Source organism: Physella acuta, unplaced genomic scaffold (assembly GCF_028476545.2).
Source record: "Physella acuta isolate Inbredline_101_S28 unplaced genomic scaffold, ASM2847654v3 ptg001669l, whole genome shotgun sequence".
Classification (NCBI taxonomy): domain Eukaryota; kingdom Metazoa; phylum Mollusca; class Gastropoda; family Physidae; genus Physella; species Physella acuta.
The window spans coordinates 21577-43458 of NW_026733182.1; the positions used below are offsets into that span (position 1 = coordinate 21577).

The following is a 21882-nucleotide window of genomic DNA, read 5'->3' on the forward strand; positions in this document are numbered from 1 at the left end:
GTCTACAAGTTGGAGACCCCAAAACACCTTCGTGATCCCCGATGGGGGCCACGACCCATAGATAGGGAACCCGTTTTGTAGATCATAAGATCATACCTGCCAATTCCTACCTACCTTTTTAACAGGTACAGCCTGATGCTACTGGTTGATGATTTGCTTTTTGATTCATTCCATTTCTCCACTGACAGCGTCACGGGTCTATTACGTTCAAACTATATTTTAACCGAAGGGTAGGCTTTGTAAACATTACATCACGTGATTGTTGCCCCCCCCCCCCCCCCCCCCCCAGTGTTAATACCACATTCTAAATATACCTTGTTAGTCTAGAATGGATGATCGGTGGCAATGGTACTAAATTTGTTTTTTTTTGTAAAGAAAAGTTCCGTTTTTTGAAACTAACAGTCCATGGGGCAAGTGAAGTAGAGTTCACGTGTTTCTGTGACATCGGCATATGAAGAGATAGTGTGGTCAGCACCATGTACAGTCGCCTTTACTTTAATCAACGTGAGTTAGGTACCCACCAGAGCTGGGTGGACTCAGGGACGTCCTACTGACATAGACCCGGAATCGAACTTTCAGCTTAGCTTATAGCGCTCTACCTCTAGGCCACACCGTCTCATTAATGAGTTGTGGGAGGAGTTTATACTTTGATTGATAGGAGGACATGTTTTTACTTTTTCAATTTGCATGCTAATCAATTTTGGAATTTAGAATCCACTCTCTAGACACTGGGCTAAATTGCCTACTCATGGATTAAAAACAAATAAAGGTTGACATGTTGTCTACTCAAGGATTAACAGACCCCCCCCCCCCCTTCCCCACTTACACACCGTTACAATCTACCGAAATCCAGTCGGCTTGAGTCTAGTTGCAATGTGAAATGCAATTTTGCCTAATAGTCAAGTTGCAATGTGAAATGCAATTTTGCCTAATCTCAGAAGATTTGATTTCACTTTGACTAGAGATTATCTAGATAATGGTGCTCTCTGAAAACTCTTATCTAAAATCGTCCTCTCTATGAAACCTATTTAATAATTTAAAAAAAAAAAAAAAACTTCCTCTCAACGGCAATCCTCACTGAAACAGCAATCGACTCTAGCATTGCCTGGTTACGTTAGTATTTGTCGGTGCGATAAGGATAAGAATATAATAAAACATGCAATTGCTACTGTTGCTTGATTAGGAATTTAATTCCTCGGCTAATTAAAACCTTATTAAAACACTTAAGAACAGGGTCTGATTAAGGCGGAAGCTATTTGTTCGGTCTTAAGTCGTGTATAGAGCATGTATTTTCCGATCTAGGTGGCCTTCTAGTTGATACATTCAAACATATCATGGCAGAGATATAATACCTTTTAGGAGCCATCCATGTAATTAATATTGTCAAGCTTATTTTGACGTTTTTTACTTCGCCCTCTGCACATCAGCACAAAATGCCCAGCCCCCCCCCCCCCCCCCCCACCCACCCATCTCCCTTATGACATCACATCTAATCCTACAACACACCCCAAAATTACAGATTCTGTTTTAAACACCGATTTCTTTTCTAAAATACTTATATATATATATATATATATATATATATATATATATATATATATATATATATATATATATATATATATATATATATATAAACAAAAACATTTAAAAACGGTAAAATTCAATTTATGATAATATTTTAATGCAAAAGTGTGTCGTCACACTTTCTGAACCCGCCTACCTTCCCCAGCCACATCGTCGCTAGATTCACACCCCATATCCTTAATAGTATGACGCTATTAAAAATCACATTATTTATTGAATGCACATGCTAACACTATATTAAATACAAATAATCGGTTTTAGGGGCTTTAGTAACATTTGTTTTCTCCATAGGGCTGTAGGTGGTTTGCCCGTATTTGAGGATTTGATCACAGGTGCATTGTCTATACAAGATGAGGATTAACTTAACACAGGATTAAAAAGTTAAGATGCGGCACGATGTATTAAGATTATTCATCATGTGTAAATTATTAACAAGTCATCTGAACCACTACAAAAAGTGCAATGTGCTGTCCAGAGATTTGCTATTACATATGTTATTTAGTCAGTGGCGTAGCGAGGTAGGGTGTCACCCGGTGCGGCACTTAATGGTGTTACCCCCCCCCCCCCCCCCAGAGGCGTAGCGACCCTTCCCGGGGACAAATTTTCAAAGTTTCGATTTGCTTTCCCCCCTCAGATTTTCGATTTGCACCCCCCCCCTCAAACTTTTGATTTGCACCCCCCCCCCCCTCAAGTTTTTCTCTATATATTTTGCTATTTTTTGCCTTGGTGTCACCCCCCTAAATGGTGTCACCCGGTGCGGTCCGGAAGAAACAATGTGAAATTTTCGGGGAGGGGGTTGGTAGACTTTCTTCGGGGGGGGGGGGGCGGACACTGTTAAAAGTATATATTTTCTATATAAATTATATAAATTTCATTTCGTTCGGGGGGGGGGGGGGGTAGAATTGTTTCAGAGATGTCTGGAAGAAACTCTACATGGGCTGTGTGTTTTCGAGATCTCCACGATTTATGAAACGTTTTACTCCTCGCATTATTTGTGCTCATAAATGTTTATGAATAAATCAAATAGGCCCTGCACTAGCTTTTGTGGACTAAAATAACTTTATTGACTTATTTTATTACACGTTAATTTCTATTAATGGCAGCTCATTATTATTGCATTGATAATTGTATAAAGCATTTAAAGTAATGTTAAACAGCTTATTATTATTATTATTATTATTATTATTATTATTATTATTATTATTATTATTATTATCATCATCATTATTATTATCGCACTACATGTGGACAAACTATAGATAGATCCCCTAAGGTCAAGGCCCCACTATGGTCAACACACATGAGGTATAAGTTCTGCTTACCAAACAAACCGTTGCCATAAAATGAAAAGAACTTTATTAACAGCTTATTTTAGTACGCCCCCCCCTGGAGAAAAACGTCTGAAAGAAACACCGGTTTAAACGAGTCTTCAATATGCTTGTATATACCTGGCAACGTGTATGACCTAAGGTTTTCCTTCTCTTCAAAGTAAATTTACACAGTCTCCGGTTCGTTTCGGGTTTTAGAAAAAAACCGCAAGCATGAAAAACCCAACACGCTCGGTACACCAGCATCAGGCATAGATCTTTGTTTAAAGCAGGTGCTATGCAAATGTAATTTTTTTTATTTAAGCACATTTATTACTCGGTTTAGTTTGCCAAGGTCATTTGATGCCGATGTGAAGTCGGATTTTTTTAAAAATACAGGCAACCGGAAATTGTTTTACGTGTGTAGGCCTAATAATTTCTTGGATATGTATGTCTTACACTTACAGGTACACGAGCGGTGAAATAAAGCTGTAATGGGTTATTATCAAACACAGTGGTGTAGGCAGGGGGGGTAGGGGGGTCATAACCCCCCCCCCCATAGACCCCTCGGTATATATATATATATATATATATATATATATATATATATATATATATATATATATATATATATATATATATAAAGTTTGAGGGGGGGGGGTGCAAATCGAAAGTTTGTCCCCGGGTAAAAATTGGAACCCCCCCCCCCCCCCCTTGAGACGATCCTAGCTACGCCACTGTTACGTGTGTAGGCCCAACAATTTCTTGGATATGTTTGTCTTACACTTACAGGTACACGAGAGGTTAAATAAAGCTGTAATGGGTTCTTATCAAACATGACAAATCGTTGACTCCTCCTTGCTTTATCAAATACATAACCTGTCACACGAAAGGGTTTAAATACAAACATAAAAGACAGACAATATTGTATTGCATAAAATGTTAAAACAAGTTAATTAAAAAGTCTAGTGACATTTAAGCGCAATTTCCTTATGTTATCTAAAAATAGTTCTGTTTTAGCGTACATCAAGAGCAGGGTTAGTAAAACCATTGGTTAAAATACAGGTTTTATTTACAATAGAGTTACATGACTAAAAACCATTGCGCGCCTAGCTACTGAACGTGATGACGCAGCCATTGAACGTGATGGCGCAGCTATTGAACGTGATGACGCGTGTGGTGTGGTTGGATAAAAATGCCTACTAATTTGGTCCAAATTTTAATTAATTAAAAAAAATTTTTTGTTACCGAACGAAAGGATATTTTTGAAAACTTTCTTCGGCAATATTGTTCTAAATTATGGCAGGAATCGATTGGTACATGTTTCAAGTCGCTAAGTGGTCTGGTTGCCGAGATATGGGCCAAAAACTGCATTTTTTCGATGTTTTTTGGCTTTTCCGGGAAATCCATGAAAGAAACCCGGAATTTTTATGGCCTATGTTCATCCTCGTAACTTGCTTAACATAATTGCTTTTGAAACTAGTCCTCGATATTGCTTCGTTGAGGAGGAGATACGACTTAAAGCTGCGGACACACATTCATCCATCCATTCATCCATCCAGAAATGACGGGTTAATAAACGCAATTCTCCAGAATGGAAATTGCGCTAAAAATATCGCTTCCCAGAACAAACTTCCGGTTTAGTCTTTTTAAATTAAAGCGTCGTTAGATGATAAACCCATGCATGCACTTAGAGCACTTACGATACAAAACAGTTTAAAAAAAACCCACCCGTTTATGTCGTTAGAAATTCTTTATTCAGTATCATAAGTTTCGGCAATCAGACTGCACTAAAGTGAACGGTCTTTATTATAGCCTGTTGGTCGCACAAAGGTTTCTGTAGACATACTTTCCGTGTTTTATGAGTGGAGGTGGGGACGGGGAATTAGGGTGGACGCATCAAATGAAGTAGGATACTCTTGAAAAAATAAATTATTCTACAGGTTTTTTTGTAAATCGCTAAATCAAACATTTTACAGGAGCATCTTATTATGGCAATTTCTATCATGTTTATTTAAACTCATTAAGATTTGAGTGTGTGTTTTCATTTCTGGAATATATCTAACGGGTTTTATAAAGGGATGTGGATGTGAAAAGTTTCTACCAACGTGAAAACAGGTCCAGTGAAATTTTTTTTAAAATGTTTCCCCAAATTTTTATACCGGCTGGTAATCTACGATACTCTCACAGGCTTTCGTGTTGAATGGTGATAGAATTATAGAACGAAAACCTGAAAAAGTGAGTTATGGCGTTGATTTACTGCTAAATACAATGTGTTGTCCGATTAAATTTAAAAATGCCGTTATGGTGCCACCACTCTGCCCCCGAATATTTTAATTTAATTGGATAACAAATTGTTTTTGCTGGTAAATCTGTTTCGATTTGGTGTCTTCCCTTGAATGGTGTCCCCCCTCTGAATGGTGTCACCTGGTGCGGACCGCACCACCCGTCCCCACCAGTTGACGCTACAGTCCTAGGGTGTGTAAATCTCGAAACTTCAGTGATATCTTGTTCACCCACATAAAGTATGTTGCGTGAATCAGAGCCGGGGAAATTGAAGGTGGCTTGGCATAGTGCTTACCATAATATAGTGCTTACTATAATATCCCATTACACTTAAATGAATTCTACTTGATTTATCTCATGCACCATAGGAAATAGCGCTTCTTTGTTTAATATAAACAGTGTTTCTTCCAGACTTTTTTCTCCGGGGGGGGGGGCACTTGAAATTTTCGGGGGGGGGGGGGGCGGTAGATCTTCTTGGGGGGGGGGGGGGGGGGGGCGGACACTGTTAAAAGTATATATTTTCTATTTAAATTATATAAATTTCATTTCGTTCGGGGGGGGGGGGGCGGTAAAAAATTTTCGGGGGGGGGGGGCGAAATAGATGCCTGGAAGAAACTCTGAATATAAATCAAATTCAAATTTATTCAAATTTATTCAAATTTATTCAAACAACGGTTACAATTGTAGGCACAAAGGCCTTTTTTCACATTGGCCGTTTAAACAAATAAAGCAATTCAATAACACATAGCAGTAACACATAGCACTGAAAATGTGGAATAAAGAAACAATGGTACATAGCTATCATACATAATGAGATAAAAAAGAGAATATAATAGATGAATGAGAAATGTTACAATGAGTCAGTTAGGTCATTAAATAATTTTAGTTTTAATTTAGATTTGAATATATTTTCAGATCTAGATAGCTTTATTTTATTAGGAAGATTGTTCCACAAATTAGAACCAGAGTAGGCGAAGCTATGTTTTTGGAAAAAGGTTGAATAAGGGAATGGTAAATTGAGACGACGATTTAATTTTATGTTAAAAGAAAATAGATCTGATAAGTAAGAGGGGGCTGTTTCGTGGAATATTTTATATAAGAAAATTGATTTAGTATATATTATCTTTTTATTTAATGGAAGTATTTTAGTTGTAAGAAAAGAATCCATACTACTAGACAAGCCAGTAACCAGTTTTATAGCCCTTTTTTGTAAAGAAAGAAGAGGACGCTGCTTAGATATAAAGCTGCCGCTCCACACTACAGAAGCATAATCCAACCTGGATTGAATAAAAGCCTCATAAAAAACCAGCCTGCTCCTATAGTTGAGAAAGTTCTTTATCCTTGCTAACTGAAAGGTTGTCTTTAATAAGGACATTCTTAGAAAATGAATATGGTCAGACCAAGTGAGGTTGTGATCTATAAACAATCCTAGGCATTTGTAACTGTCTACCTGTTCAATGTTTGAATTGTCTATAGTAATGTTTAATGCGGTGGATGGAAGACGAAGGCGTTTCTGATGAGTTGTAATAAACATTGACTTGGTTTTATCGGGGTGAAGTTTCATTTTGTTAAATTTTGTCCAAGTTGCAAGCTGATTGGCACATGTTTGAAGTTTGTAACTGAGTGACTCAGCACTGTCTGCAAAGACATGCAAAGAAGTATCATCAGCGAACATCTCGCACTGACCAGCGTCAATATGTAATGGAAGATCATTAATGTATAAAGAAAAAAGTAAAGGACCTAAGATTGAGCCCTGTGGAACCCCTATATTAACATATTTCTGTGAAGAGATGGTATTAAGGTGAAACACGCGTTGAGATCGGTTAGATAAAAAGGAGTGAAGTAACCTAACTGTAAAGTCGTGGAATTTGTATGGAATTAGTTTTTTAAGAAGTATGGTGTGATCAATAGAATCAAAGGCTTTTCTGAAATCGACAAACAGCGAGCCACAGAGTAGGTTTTTGTTAATATTTATAAGCCAGTTTTCATTCATCTTAATCAGAGCAGTGTGACAAGAATGAAACTTTCTAAACCCAGACTGATTACTATGGAAAAGCTTGAACTTTTCTAGGTAATATGAAATGCATTTGTTTATATGTATTTCTAGTGGCTTGGAGAGGGAAGAAAGTATAGAAATTGGCCTGTAGTTATTAGCATCTTGGATGTTACCTTTTTTGTGTAGTGGTATAACCTTAGCATGCTTAAAATGTGTCGGGTAATAATGCTTGGCAATACAGAGGTTATAGACATAGGTTAAAACTTCGGAAATTATTGGAGCTGAAATCTTCAATACATTATTAGAAATATCATCAAACGAAGTTGTTGAAGACGGTTTAAGAGATCTTAGGCTAACATAAACTTCATGAACAGTGAGAAGCGGAATGATCAGCTCTGTCCTACCACGGTGAGCAGAATTACAAAAATTTTTAAGCTCCTCACTGATTGTGTAATCAGCATCTGTGTTGAGCGCTACAGATGATATAAAATGATTGTTTAAGTCATCAGCAGATATCTGGCAATGTCCAGCTGTATTACATGTGCGTTTTTTTCTAATTATTTGATTTATAGCAGTCCAGATAGATTTGGAATTAGGTTTGCCTGACAGCAGCTTATTAAAATACTCTTTCTTCGACCTACGCACGAGCAGTTTGACATAATTTCGCTGCCTACAAAAGTCCTCAGAAGTTCCATGACGTTTAAGCCAGTCTCTTTTATTAATTGCAGATTCGATATTGTTGTTAAACCAAGAAGGTTTGTATGTAGTCTTAACTCTTTTAGAGATTTTAGGAATATGTTTATCATATATAGTATAGAAAATACGCAGCCATTCAGAAATGGCAAGATCGGGACAATTATAATTGTATACATTGCAGAAGGGGGCAGCCAATAAATCCGAAAGAAAAAGATTTTCATTAAATTTTCTAAAAGAGCGATAACTTATAGTTATGTGTTGCCGCGAAGGTACACATAATCTTTTTGTCGAAAAAGTACAACAAACAGGGAAGTGGTCACTAACACCACAAGAGGGAACACAGACCTCTATTAGGTTGCAGTCAGGTGATGCGTATATGTGGTCAATTATTGTACTAGATTTATCATTTACCCTGGTAGCCGTGTGCACAAATTGTTTAAGATTCAAAGAATCAATAATATCTTGCCAATATCCTTGAGGTTTTAATAAATTTATATTAAAATCTCCCAATATGATATATTCATTGTTAGTAGATAAAACGGTATCCATCATGGAGCAAAAACGATCATACCAATCCATGTTTTCACAGGGATTTCTATAAAGGAAGCAAATTAAAATTGCCGGATGGTGTTTGCTTTTTTCGAGTTCAATCCAAATACATTCTATATTGTCCGTTGACAGATCCATCCTGTACTTGAAACGAATTGAGGAGTGGACATAGACACAAAGGCCAGTTTCTTTGTGTAAGGATGGGTCTCGGCGTATTAGGTTATAATCAGAGACGGATATCTCAACATCATTTATAAAAGATTGTAATCGAGTTTCAGAGAAACCAAAGATATGGAAAGGATTGTTGGAATTGTTTAAAATTTTTAGAACTTCATGGTGTTTATTAAATATGTGGAAAATATTTAAATGGCCCAATTTTAGCCCACATTGTGAGGGCCAGGATGATGAAAATAGACAATGCATAAAGATAATAAAATATCAATGAATAAGAGATGTTATAAACAAAAATCAATATAATGAACTAATTAAACAGAATCAATATAATTGTCTTACAATTACACGCTTTGTCATCCAATAAACAAACACTCGCTGCTCTTCACACTGCCTTCACTATAATTAAAATAGTACAGTGAGCTAAACTAGTAAATAGTAAGTGAAAAAAGTTAGGTTCCGGGAAGGCGCTTAAGCGACAACATTAGAGCTTGATGAAGCAACAAAGGGCTAAAGCCCATTAAGTGATGTAAGCCTGGGCTAGAGTTCAATTGATCTGAAGATATTGTTGGAAGCAAATCAACAGTCGAAACCAAATCAGACGTTGTACCTTTTACGTTTGAAAGTTGCACATGGTCTTTATCTGTTAAGCTGACGGCTCTTTGGGGATACTTTATATTTTTAGCAAGAATGCTGCTTCCAATTTTAGTCAAATGAATACTGTCACTGTACAAGCGTTGTCTCGGGGCTCCTGACTTCGCAGTGAAAAAAGGTGTATTGTTTATAAAACAGTATTTATAACTAATGCAGAAAGATTGTAAAAATCTATTATTTATATCTATCAACTGCCTACCCTTGCCCCGACATGGGGGTACGATGGATGAAAATCGGATTGTTGCGTTGGGAAATTTGTGAGTGATACTTCTCACAATGTCTAGCATATTAGCTTGTGACAGCCTGACGTTTGATAGACTGTCGTTGACACCACAATGTAAGGTTACAGTTGTGGTATTAGAGTCACGTGATCGGCTACTAATAATGTCCCTAATTTTTTCAAAATTTGCCCCAGGCAGCGCTATTACCGATACACGCTCGTAATGATCCGTGGCCATTATATCAGGATGGAGACCTTTAAGTGTAGAGTCACCAAGGATCAAATGGTGTTTCGTTGTTAGGTTGGTGTAGGGGGCGGCGACATGTTGTGTGCTATCTCTATTAGTGGCATAGTGAGTAGAGCGTTGGACAACAGGGACATGAACAGCCTTGACCGTTGGGACGCTGTATTGTGTAGAATTGCTTTTAGTTCGTGGTCGTTGCAGGGTGCTGGGACTCGAATGTTCCGATGGTTTGATTCGCGCTCTGTCATCACGTTGCGTAATTTTAACAGGGATTGGGAACGGAGCTTCTTGCATGATGCCTGCCGATGTGATTTTTGTATCATTTATTAGTTGTTGTTGATTATCCTCACATGTTGAGGTGGATATTGTGCTGCAAGAGGGATTCTTGGTTGTGAGGAGTTTCTTTAGTGACGCAGAAATATTTTCTTGATCAATCAAACGTTTCTTAAGGTTAACGTGTATATCTTTGCAGCTATGCACTTCATTAGATAGTCTCTTGACTTCATCCCTTAAGACAGCGTTTTCGACTCGGAGTTGTTCTAGTTGGCTGTTAAACAGCAATTTCTCCGCTTTAAAAGCTTTTTTAACACAGGTGATCTCGTTAAGAATAAACGATCTTAAGTTATTATCCAGTTGTGTGGTTTGAAGAAATATTTTTGGACTAAGCAAATCAGTTGGTTGAGATAGGTTTGATGAAAATGTATAGTTATTTATAGGTGTTACACAATCTAACGGATTGGTATTGATCGTATCCTCTGCACATTGATTGTCACTGTTGGAAGCAGACATAATCATGGGCGGTGAAATGGGTAGCTCCAATACTCTGGGTGGGGACAGTGAAGGTGGTGGTGACAGTGATAGTGGCGGCGACATGGGTAGAGGCATGTCGACAGCTTTGTCTGTTGTAATTAGGTTATTTAGAATACAGCAAAATTCCGAATCCACCCAAACAGACACAACGTTAGATTTTCCCTGTACCATAATTTTGTTATTCGTGTGGTACAGATGGACAGATAGCCCTGGTAATTTATAAATATCTTCAACATTGGCGCCATCATCATCCCTTCTTTCCTCAACAACACCAGCATATTTAGTTTTGAAGATTCTTTTTACTTTTTCATAGCTAATTGAGTTTCTAAAGGCAACGATAACGCATTGTCCTCCATCTTTCTTTTGAAATCACACGATGTACGTCCAAACAGGAACTATCACGCCGGCATCAGGTATGACGAGAAAGTCCAGTCCAGACCAGTTCCAGAGTCCAAGACAGGCCTGAATCTTGACGTCATCATGATAGGGCTGGACTCGACGTCACGGCTGGCGTGGAGGAGACACTTGCCCCTGACCAGGGACTACTTCACGAGTACTCTAGGTGGAGTAGAGTTAGAGGTGAGCTTAAAATGGGGGGCTGGGGGAGGGGGGGGAGGGCAGGAGTGAGATTAGGGGGCGGGGGTTCTAAATTTTGGCGTTGAGGGTAAGCTAGCATTAGTATTTTAATTCAGATATTTTAGTTACACAGTCTCATTTAAAACAATGCTATAAACTCGTCGTTTTTGAAAATCTCCAAGTTCTCATACCAACAACGTAAAATACGCATCCACACATCCTTAAGGCTATAGTCAGCTTAGAAACAGAAAACAGTCTACGACTGGTTTTGATTTATCGTTTACCATAAACATAAAGCAGTTTCCGTGGTTTATTTATTTTTGCTAAATTTTAAAACAATGTCAGAGAGGAGTAGAGTTTCTTTTAAGCATCTCATAGACTTTAGACGATCCCCGAACGTTAACAAAGCGTTAACAACCCTAACTTTTCTAAGTAAAAGAAACACAACAGCTCTACTTCATCTATTCAACCGAGGTTTATGTGATTTGACAAATAGCGAGAAGGCAAATACGCTATCTAAATACGAAGACACAAATGCTGTGACTACGATTTTCGCTGTGTAAACATTGTTAATCACTTTGTTAATGGAAGATATATAGAATGACGGGGAGATGTCCAGTAGTCCCACACTGCAGACGCCCTTAAGCCTGGGGCGAACCCCCCCCCCCCCCCCCCCCCCCTCTGTATGCGCCACTGACGAATGTCGGACTGTAGTTTACAGAGAACAACCGCTGGCTGTTTCTTATTTAGAAACCTTTTCACGTTTTCCCCAGGGCTACAATATTTTGGGAGACGGCACCCCAGCCGCCATTATGCCGATATTGATTGGCAAAAGGGAGGAGGAGTTGCCGGAAGCAAGGAGAGGCTACTCTGGTGCCAAGCCGGTGGATAGCTTCCCCTGGATCTGGAAGGAGTTTAGGGACGCGGGGTACGCTGTTGCATGGGGGGAGGATGATGCTCATCTTGGGACCTTTCAGTACAGGTTGCTAGGTAAGTGAAGTGTGTCCAGTGTTTCTTCCTTCCAGACTTTTTTATCCGGGGGGGGGGGGGGGGGAAAGGAGGGCACTGTTAAAAGTATATATTTTCTATATAAATTAATTGTTTTTTTTTTGGGGGGGGGGCACTTGAAATTTCCGGGGGGGGGGGGCACTGTTAAAAGTATATATTTTCTATATAAATTAATTGTTTTGGGGGGTGGGCTGGGTTGCGGTAGACTTTCTTCGCCCCCCCCCCCCCCAACCAAGAGATGCCTTGAAGAAACACTGAGTGTATCAGTGACAATAGGCTAGGTGTGTCAGTGACAGTTGGCTAGGTGTTTCGGTGACAAAAATATGAGATCACAAGACTTAAACTGCCCACCAGCTAACCAGAGAAAAATTCCACTGTAATTGATCACTACTAATTATTGAAAGTGTTAATTATGTAACTGACCTTCAGCCCTCTCCGTCAATTAAATGTGCACTACTTGTGTTGTACATTATCGGCCATCACACCTGCTTGTTGGGATAACCTTGTTTTGTCAGTTAATTATAATAATTAACCTCTTAAATTACAAAAGCCACCGAGTCTTATTTCTTCTACAAGCATGAAGGTGACCTCCCTTTGTGGACCCGTACAATCAGAGTTGTTCGCCTTGTGTCCTTGGTTCTTATGTAAACAATTTACGAAGCGGCGAAGTACTTTTTCTTTTTCTATTATTATTGGTGCCCTAACTTAACTATGACTCAAACCTAAATGTGTACCTTTTCCAAACCTTAATGTAGACTAATCCTTAATCTAGACCCGAAACACTTCCTCAAAGCTTTGTATTAAAAACACATTCATCTCTGGGGCAGTGTTTCTTCCAGAGTGGGGGGGGGGGGGGGGGTGGACTATATTTTCCGGGAGGGGATACTGGTGGAAATGTATATTTATGTATATTTTCTATATAAATTCCATTTCGTTCGGGGGGGGGGGGGGGCTGTAGACTTTCTTTAGGGGGGGGGGAGGAGGAGGTCGGCGAACCCCCCTCCGATGAGATGCCTGGAAGAAACCCTGCTCTGGGGGGGGGGGGGGGTGCACAGTGCACTAGAAACTTCAAGGGGGGGGGGGCATTCATAAATTTCAGAGAGGGGGCTATGATTACAATATACATTTTATACCAGAATTTCTTCCAGGTATTTCTTCGGGGAGGGGGGGGGGTCCGTCCCCCCACCCCCGAAGAAAGTCTACCGCCCCCCCCTCCCCCGTACGAGATGGAATTTTATATAGCAAACATATAAATGTTGACCGCCCCCCCCCCCCCCCCCCAGGTCGGCGTGGTCGAGTCGGTAAAGCTCATGATTGCTAAACCGAAAAGTCTCGAGTTCGAACCCTCGGGCAGATGAGGCTCGTTAGCTGGGGACAGCCACTCTTCTAGGAGAGACAATTCCAAAATCAAACAACTGCTGCCTTGTAGAAGCAAATCCAAAAAGAAAAGCAGGCTAAAATCGGAGTCAATGGCTTCAACCAGTTGACACGTATCCTTAATTGTGATGGAGGCGTGGTCGAGTCGGCAAAAGCTCATGGTTGATAAATTGGAAAATGTCTCGAGTTTGAACCCTCTGGCAGATAAGGCTCGATTCCTTCCAACACCAAAAATTAATAACGAAGAAGACCGCCCCCCAATGTCTGAAAGAAATTGCACTCACTCGATTATTAGTAAACATAATTGTCCTGGCATCATTTCTAAGAGAGCCGTATAGAGTTAACTGCTAAATATAGAGCGACACACACCAGATGCTTGAAACTGTCGCAATACCAGGATGTAAACACAAAGGGGAGATAAACAACAAAGGTCAAGGATCTAACAGGAGGAACACACCTTGACTCACACTACATCTGCGTTGAAAATGGACTGTTAGATAGAGAGAGGTCGTGTACATATTTTTGACCCATTTTAATTTCACTTAATGTCATATGAACCAAATAAAAGGAGAGAAAAAAAATAGAGTCTAGTAGGAAAAAGATCAGTCTGTTTAGTACTATTCTGCTTAGTAATTAAATACATCTTTCCAATTCTATTATTTGAAGAAATTTCATTGTTTTGATTTTTAAAAAAAAAAACATTTTGCGATTATCAATTGAAAACGAAATAGTTTGCTTTCAAAAATGAAATATACTATATTGAACTGTTGATAATTTTATTTGAATTAACCTCCGAAAAAGGCGCTTCTATCATGAAAATGATCCTAGGTGGTGCGACCGCTCCCCCCTCCCCAGGCTCCCACGTACACTGGAGTGGTATCTACGTAGACACCAGCAGTTGTATTAAATAGCTGGAACAAAGCCATACCCCCCCCCCAATTTGTAAATACATTATAACACATTTATAGACTAACCCCCATTCTCCTCTTGTTATGAAATATGTCGAATTATCTTTACACAACTTAATTAATCACTTTGACGGAAACATTTATTTTACTAAAAAAAGAATTTAAGTAACTTAAATTTTAAAATAATTTTTTAAAGTTTTGGTCTGTAAGAGATATTCTAGAGTAGGGGAGACAATAAATAAAATAAGCAGAAAAATGTAATAAAATAACAGTGAGCTCCCTTTGTTTTGTGTACTCTAAGCACTCTATTGAAACTCTCTTTTCTCTTCCAGGCTTCAGTGAACAGCCCACGGACCACTACTACCGCTATTTTAGCCTGGCCCTAGAGCCACATTACAAAGATAACAAACCATTCTGCGTGGGTTCCCGGCCCAGGCATCTAGTCCTCCAGGACTACATGAGAGAAATGTATTACATGTACCCCAACAGGAGGAAGTGGATTTTTTCCTTCCAGAGCGAGTTGTCCCACCAAGACAACAACAACCTCTCTAAGGTGAGGAAAACAAAATACTTAAGAATAGGCTAGGCCTATATATTTAGTAGGCCTATACTATACGAGAAAAATGGCCCGTTGAGGAAGGATACACCGGGCGCTAGGTTGATAGTGCTGTCTCTTTTCTCTAAACTAAAACCAACCCATCCCCCCCACACACCTACCCCCAACCCCCAACCCCACCCCCCACCCACCCCACACACCCCACCCCCACCCCCACCCCAGCCCCACCCACCCACCCCCACCCACACCCCCCAAAAAAACATGTCTACCGTCCCATTCAACGAAATATAATTATATACTTTTTCCAGTGTCCGCCCCCTCCCAGAAAATTCTACCCCCGCCCCCGAAAATTTCAAGTACCCCCACCCCTCTCCGGGGAAGAAAAAGTCTGAAAGAAACACTGAAACCAACCCACCCCCCACACCCCCCCCACCCCCCCCACACACCACCCCCCACCCCCACACCCCCCACCCCCCCCACACACCACCCCCCCACCCCTCCACCACCCCCCACCCCCAAAAAAAAAACATGTCTACCGTCCCATTCAACGAAATATAATTATATACTTTTTCCAGTGTCCGCCCCCTCCCAGAAAATTCTACCCCCGCCCCCGAAAATTTCAAGTACCCCCACCCCTCTCCGGGGAGGAAAAAGTCTGAAAGAAACACTGAAACCAACCCACCCCCCACACACCACCCCCACCCCCCCCCACCCCCACACACCACCCCCCCCCACACACCCCCCCCCACCCCTCCACCCCCCCCCCCCCCCAAAAAAAAAAACATGTCTACATGTCATTGCAAGAAAACCACTTTTTAGATTAGACACATTAATTAGGCGGTAATTTTATTATAGAGTATCGATGAAGAAATTTCTTTTGAGTTAGGGAGGGGGGGGGGGCTCAGACGTTCTTACGCGGGGGGTGGGGCTTCGCCCCTACCCGAAGAATTATATGCAAGAAACTCTTCACGCAAACCATTTAGATTAGACAAAATTTCCTTTTTTTCAATGTTTACGCGATAATCAATGACGTCATATTTGTGTGTGCACTCTCTGGTTTGAGATTATGTTCTAGGCCTACTCTATGCTAAATGTGTCGACGTCATATTTCGTTTTTCGAATTACTGTGCATGTTTTTATTTTGCTTGTGTTTTCTCTAGAGCGTTCTTGTCAGACAGAGCGTTCTTGTCAGACAGAGCGTTCTTGACAGACAGCGAAACTATTAGTATTAATAGTAGATCTAATATGTTGGCCTATATTTTATTTTATTTTTATTATAATTTTATTTATTGTCTTGAAATTGTTAGGTTATGCCCCTGCCCTAGAATAGATTAAATCTACTAATCTACCTAGATTCTATATTCAACAAGTGGTAGACTAATTAATAAATTGTAAAAAAAAAGTCTATACTATAGACTATAGACTCTATCTATACCAGGGGTTCCCAACCTTTTTTTACTCTAGAGCACATTCTAAAATATCGATTTGCACCCCCCCTCAAACTTTCGATTTGCACCCCCCCCCCCACCCCCCCCCCCCCCCCCCCGCCCCTCAAACTTTCGATTTCCATCCCCTTCAACCTTTCAATAATGTTTATGAAAAAATTCTGTCTCTGTCGAATAGTGAGAGGCGGGTACATACGAATCGTTCTGCGGGCGCCATGGGGCACGGGGTTGGGAACCCCTGGTCTATAGTATAGTCTATAACTATGACTATAAGTATATTAGTATAGAATCTATAAAGTAGTTAGTCTAACTAAATTAACTATTAGATTGTATAGTACCTATATTTTAAAATTTATCAATACTTGTCTTTAGATGGATGATGATTTTTATGAGCACATCAAGAGACTGCATGAGGAAGGTTTTCTGGACAATGCTATTCTGATAATGATGGCTGACCACGGGGCAAGATTCAGCAAAGTAAGAGCCACTGCACAGGGCAAACAAGAAGAGAGGCTGCCTTATTTTGGCATCAGGTCAGTCAGAAGCTTTAGAACACGCAGCAAACCTCCTTTCAGAACACCCTGAATCACCGAATAGTCAGATTGTATTCCTTACAGATGCCAATTCAGTCCTGCAATCCCTACAAAATCCAGAGTCCTATATTCAAACACTTAAGACAGCACTAGAGAGGCTAAAAAATACCTGCAGCAGAATTGTGCTGCAGTGGATCCCGGGCCACTGCCAGATCCAGGGTAACGAGATCGCAGACCAGCTGGCAAAAATTGGGGGAAAGAAACCACAACCGGAAATTTCGCTACACCCAAAAGAAATAAAAAGAATTATAAAAAACAAACAAACGCAAATGTGGTCTGTCACACACCCTCACTACATTAAAGACGACGGCTATTATAATTTAACACGAAAACAACAATAAACAATCTTTCGACTTAGAACAGGCCACAACAGACTAAATCAACACATGCACAGAAAACTGAAGGTTGGGTGTAGCGAAATGTGCCCTTGTGGCAAGGCCCCTGAAAACACGGAGCACGTACTCCAGGAATGCACTTTGTATAGCCAGGCACGAGACAGACACTGGCCCCAGCCCACCCCACTAAGGGAAAAATTATATGGGGCACCTGACAAACTGGAGACCACAGTCCGGTTTGTCCACCAAGTTGGACTTGTTGTCTGAATCCTCCACCATATTCACAATTAAGAACGAAGAAGAAGAAGAAGAAGTCAGCTAAACAATTATCAAAGAAACTATTGGTTTAAAACATCTAAACACTGAAAATGAGCCATTTCTTTTATTTAATAACAAGACATTTTTTTTTTTAATCACAAGAGATGAATATTAAATTTTCTATTTCTACTTTTGAAGTTAATTTCATTTACTGCTATGATAATACAATGAAATATAAATGGATTCATTAGTCAAGCCTGATAATAATTTAGTAGATAATTTATCTATGCTCAGATTGCTTGACCTTACCCAAATTTATTCAAATACCTATTAGAGATGGATGGACGTAAATCTTTTCGACAGGAATTGAACTTAATGCTTTTGAGTTAGCATTATATTATTCCACCCACCTTACCCATACCCCCATCCCAAATGTGCATTAGCCATATGTAATTATTAATGTTAGTCCTATTAATTTTGTATATGTAGCTCTGTGACAAATGATTTGTTCTAGCATTTATTCCTGGTAGCTATAGAAGCTGTAAATGAGTTCTAGTCTACCATACATAAAGCCTAAACTTCTTTTTTTTTACTTAATAAATCATCTAAGATTGGCATAAACATTTGTGTATCTTAACTGGGTAGCATAACCCAGGTCTATGTAATGGGTAGATAACTATTTTATCAATACTCAAACCCAAAGATTGAAACTGTAATCACATTATATTTTTCCAAATTCTTTCACAGATTTCCTGAGTGGTTTAAAAAGAAATATCCTGAAATCATCCAGAATGTGTTGAAAAATTCCAAACGGTTAACTACCCCTTTTGATATACATGAAACGTTCCATGACATTTTGAATTTCACTGGGACTGGACCAGCTGATATTAGCAAGAGGGGTGTCAGCTTATTTAAAGAGATCCCACCAAATAGAGATTGCAGCTCGTAAGTTCTATTTTTGTATGCCTTTTTTTTTTAATGCTATAAATATTTTTGTTCATAATGAAGCAACATTATCTTTAGGTGAACAACATTCTGTTCTTTAATTTAAAAAAAAGCGTATGCTTTATTCACTAGAAGTCATATGATGTTAGCTTCATATAATTTTTAAATTGTAAAAGTTAAACCTATTATGCAGTTGTAGAACTGTTTTTGTATTGAATAGTGCACTGGGTTAAGTTCAAGTTTTTACCACATAGAAGTGATTTGTGGTTACTTTTATTAATGGGTCTTTTTCCAAATGTCCGAATTTTGTACATTAATTTTGAAAATTCAGTTAGTATTTAACTACCTTACAATTAATGAAAATATTTATACCACTTATTACCTCTAATTATATTTTGAGAAGAAAAAACTGAATTTTCCTAACACTTGCTAGTAAAAAAATAAGCAAGGTAATGGAGTTGAATTTAACATTGCCATGAAATAATTGAGCAGGGCTGAAGTTGACCCCCACTGGTGTGCTTGTATGGAGTGGGTGGACTTGAATATGAAAGACCCAATCCTAGACAGGCTGACAGAGAAGATTCTGGAGACATTCAACAACTACACCGAGCCTCATAGAGATCTGTGCGCTAAGTTGAGCATTGACAAGCTCATCTCTGCCAAGGCTCTGAAAGTGATGGATGCTGTTCTCAAGTTCAAGGACACCAGTGATGGAGGTAGAGGGCGCTTTGGGAAGATGGATGACACTACACAGCACACTTCAATTCTTTATCAGGTAATTTAATTTTACTCAGGCAGTTACCCATTAATTGCTCATTAATTGACCATTAGTTGACCATTAATTACCCATTAGAAGTAGGACTATTCTAAGAGAAAGTTTTATTTCAGTTGCCATTGAATATGTATGGATTGTGCTACCATATAATAATTTATAAAAAAGATTTAATGAATCCAGTGTCAAGCCATCTACCAGATCATGTATTATAAGATACAGGAAACTCTGCCAATTGAAATTGCTTGATAATTTACATATCAGTGTTCAATTGTTTTATTAGTTTTGCTCATCAATGTGAAAGATTTATAAAATTCATTTATGTACCAAAAATTTAAATAGTTAAATTTTATTGATATCAGTAGTCCCTATTTAAGCAATTTTCAGATTTACCTAGATTCTAAATTGATCTCATTAAAATGTTTCCAGTTTTAATTATACTATGTATCAATCAGAATTGATAATTTAAAGTAGATATTTTTTTAATACAATTTTTAAATCTTCTCGATTTGTAAAGAATTCATAGCTTTGATGTTTTATTATTATCAAAATCTAATGTTTTAAACTTTAGTGTTTTTAGATTATTCAGTATTATCATAATCTAATGTTCTAAACTTTAATGTTTTCAGATAATTCATTATTATCAAAATCTAATGTTCTAAACTTTAATATTTTCAGATAATTCATTATTATCAAAATCTAATGTTCTAAACTTTAATGTTTTCAAATGATTCATTATCAAAATCTAATGTTCTAAACTTTAATGTTTTCAAATGATTCATTAGGGGGTCGGCGTGGTCGAGTCGGTAAAGCTCATGGTTGCTAAACCGAAAAGCCACGAGTTCGAACCCTCGGGCAGATGAGGCTCGTTAGCTGGGGACAGCCACTCTTCTAGGAGAGATAACTCCAAAATTAAACAACTGCTGCCTTGTAGTTTGTTCTTGGTTGGACAAAGGCTATGGAAGCAAATCCAAAAAGAAAAGCAGGCTGAAATCGGAGTCAATGGCCTCAATGGCGCATAACCAATTGACACGTAACGCTTAATTGTGTTGGAGGCGTGGTCGAGTCGGCAAAAAAGCTCATGGTTGATAAATCGAACAAAGTCTCGAATTCAAACCCACTGGCAGATAAATCTCGATCCCCTTCAACACTAATAATTAAGAACGAAGAAGAAGAAAAGAAATGATTCATTATTATCAAAATCTAATGTTCTAAACTTTAATATTTTCAGATAATTCATTATCAAAATCTAATGTTCTAAACTTTAATGTTTTCAGATAATTCATTATTATCAAAATCTAATGTTCTAAACTTTAATGTTTTCAAATGATTCATTATTAAAATCTAATGTTCTAAACTTTAATGTTTTCAAATGATTCATTATCAAAATCTAATGTTCTAAACTTTAATATTTACAGATAATTTTCCAGACGACCCCAGGTGCTGGTTTGTTTGAGGTGACCTTGACCCACAGGTTGAAAGAAGACCAGATTATTCTAGAGAAAAAAGATGTGAGCAGGGCCAACAAGTACGGCAATGCAGCCGCCTGCATTGAAACACAAGATGCATTCTTACGACCTTACTGTTACTGTAAAAGTACTTAACTAATTTGAGTGATACACTTGTGGAGAAAAATGAAGTACTATAAAGGCAAAAACTGATGTGTGTTTAGATTTAAACCATCTAATTTTAAACTGACAATAGTTAAGGTTAGAATGAGGAATGGTTAATCAAGTTGGATTATAATCCTTATTCATCCAAGAGAAATCCACCGTCTAAAATTGATGTCATATAAAAGTGCCAAGACGCAATCCGGACTGATTGCTTGATGTAAAATATGCTTTGTGTGACTGATTGTTTATGTTGGGGGTCATACTTAATTGACGCCACCCTCCAGCAGGGGTGGGTGGGAGGGAATGTAGGACTTTAAAGATTAAGTTTGGGGGGTGGGGGTTGATTTAGAAAATGTGGTTTTACATTTTCATTAAAAAAAATTAGTAAAAAAATTAAATTTAATTTTTAGCAATTAATTTCATATATTTCAAGACCTGTTTCATAAATTGTAATAATGAATAGGTCAGTACACCTTACATTGACACCAGTGTGTATTTAATAGAGACATCTCTGATTCACAGAGAAATTGCAATCTGGTTGGTGGGTTAGGTAGGATATGTAATTGTGGGTTTTTTTTTGGGGAGTGGTTGACTTTTTAAGTGACAAAAAAAAGCTTGATGTGTTTTATCGATGACCCTGTATTAAATGGCATACATGTGCTAACTTATGCTTCCGGTAGTAAAAGGCGTACACGTGTTAGCTTATGCTTCCAGCATACAACAGCATTAAATAAACTTTTGTTCTCGCTAGTGTTACTGGTCTTAAAAGGTAACGGTCGAAATCAGGGTACAAATGTCTTGTTCATTGTAGTATTTGTAGCCTTTACTTTTTAGGTTACTGTTGTGTTCTAAGTATATATGTCACCTCTAAGTGAGCCATCACCTGTTGAACTGTCTTCATGTTGATTTTAGCCACTATTGGGTTACCACTGTGTTCTGGAATCTGTTCTCAGTTGGATTTGGACATTTACCCCCA

The 21882-nt window shown here is 38.6% G+C and overlaps 1 protein-coding gene across 1 annotated transcript in view; it reads left to right on the top strand.

The window, feature by feature from the left end:
* Positions 1-21882, top strand: part of LOC131929743 (uncharacterized) — a 34384-nt gene extending 12502 nt beyond the window's left edge. Inside the window, exons 3-9 of the mRNA XM_059286090.1 lie at positions 10913-11099; positions 11870-12086; positions 14722-14942; positions 16763-16923; positions 18324-18521; positions 19014-19296; positions 20712-21882. Coding sequence (XP_059142073.1) covers positions 10913-11099; positions 11870-12086; positions 14722-14942; positions 16763-16923; positions 18324-18521; positions 19014-19296; positions 20712-20897 — 1453 coding nt within the window. The 3' untranslated portion in view covers positions 20898-21882. The remainder of the gene's footprint in view (positions 1-10912; positions 11100-11869; positions 12087-14721; positions 14943-16762; positions 16924-18323; positions 18522-19013; positions 19297-20711) is intronic.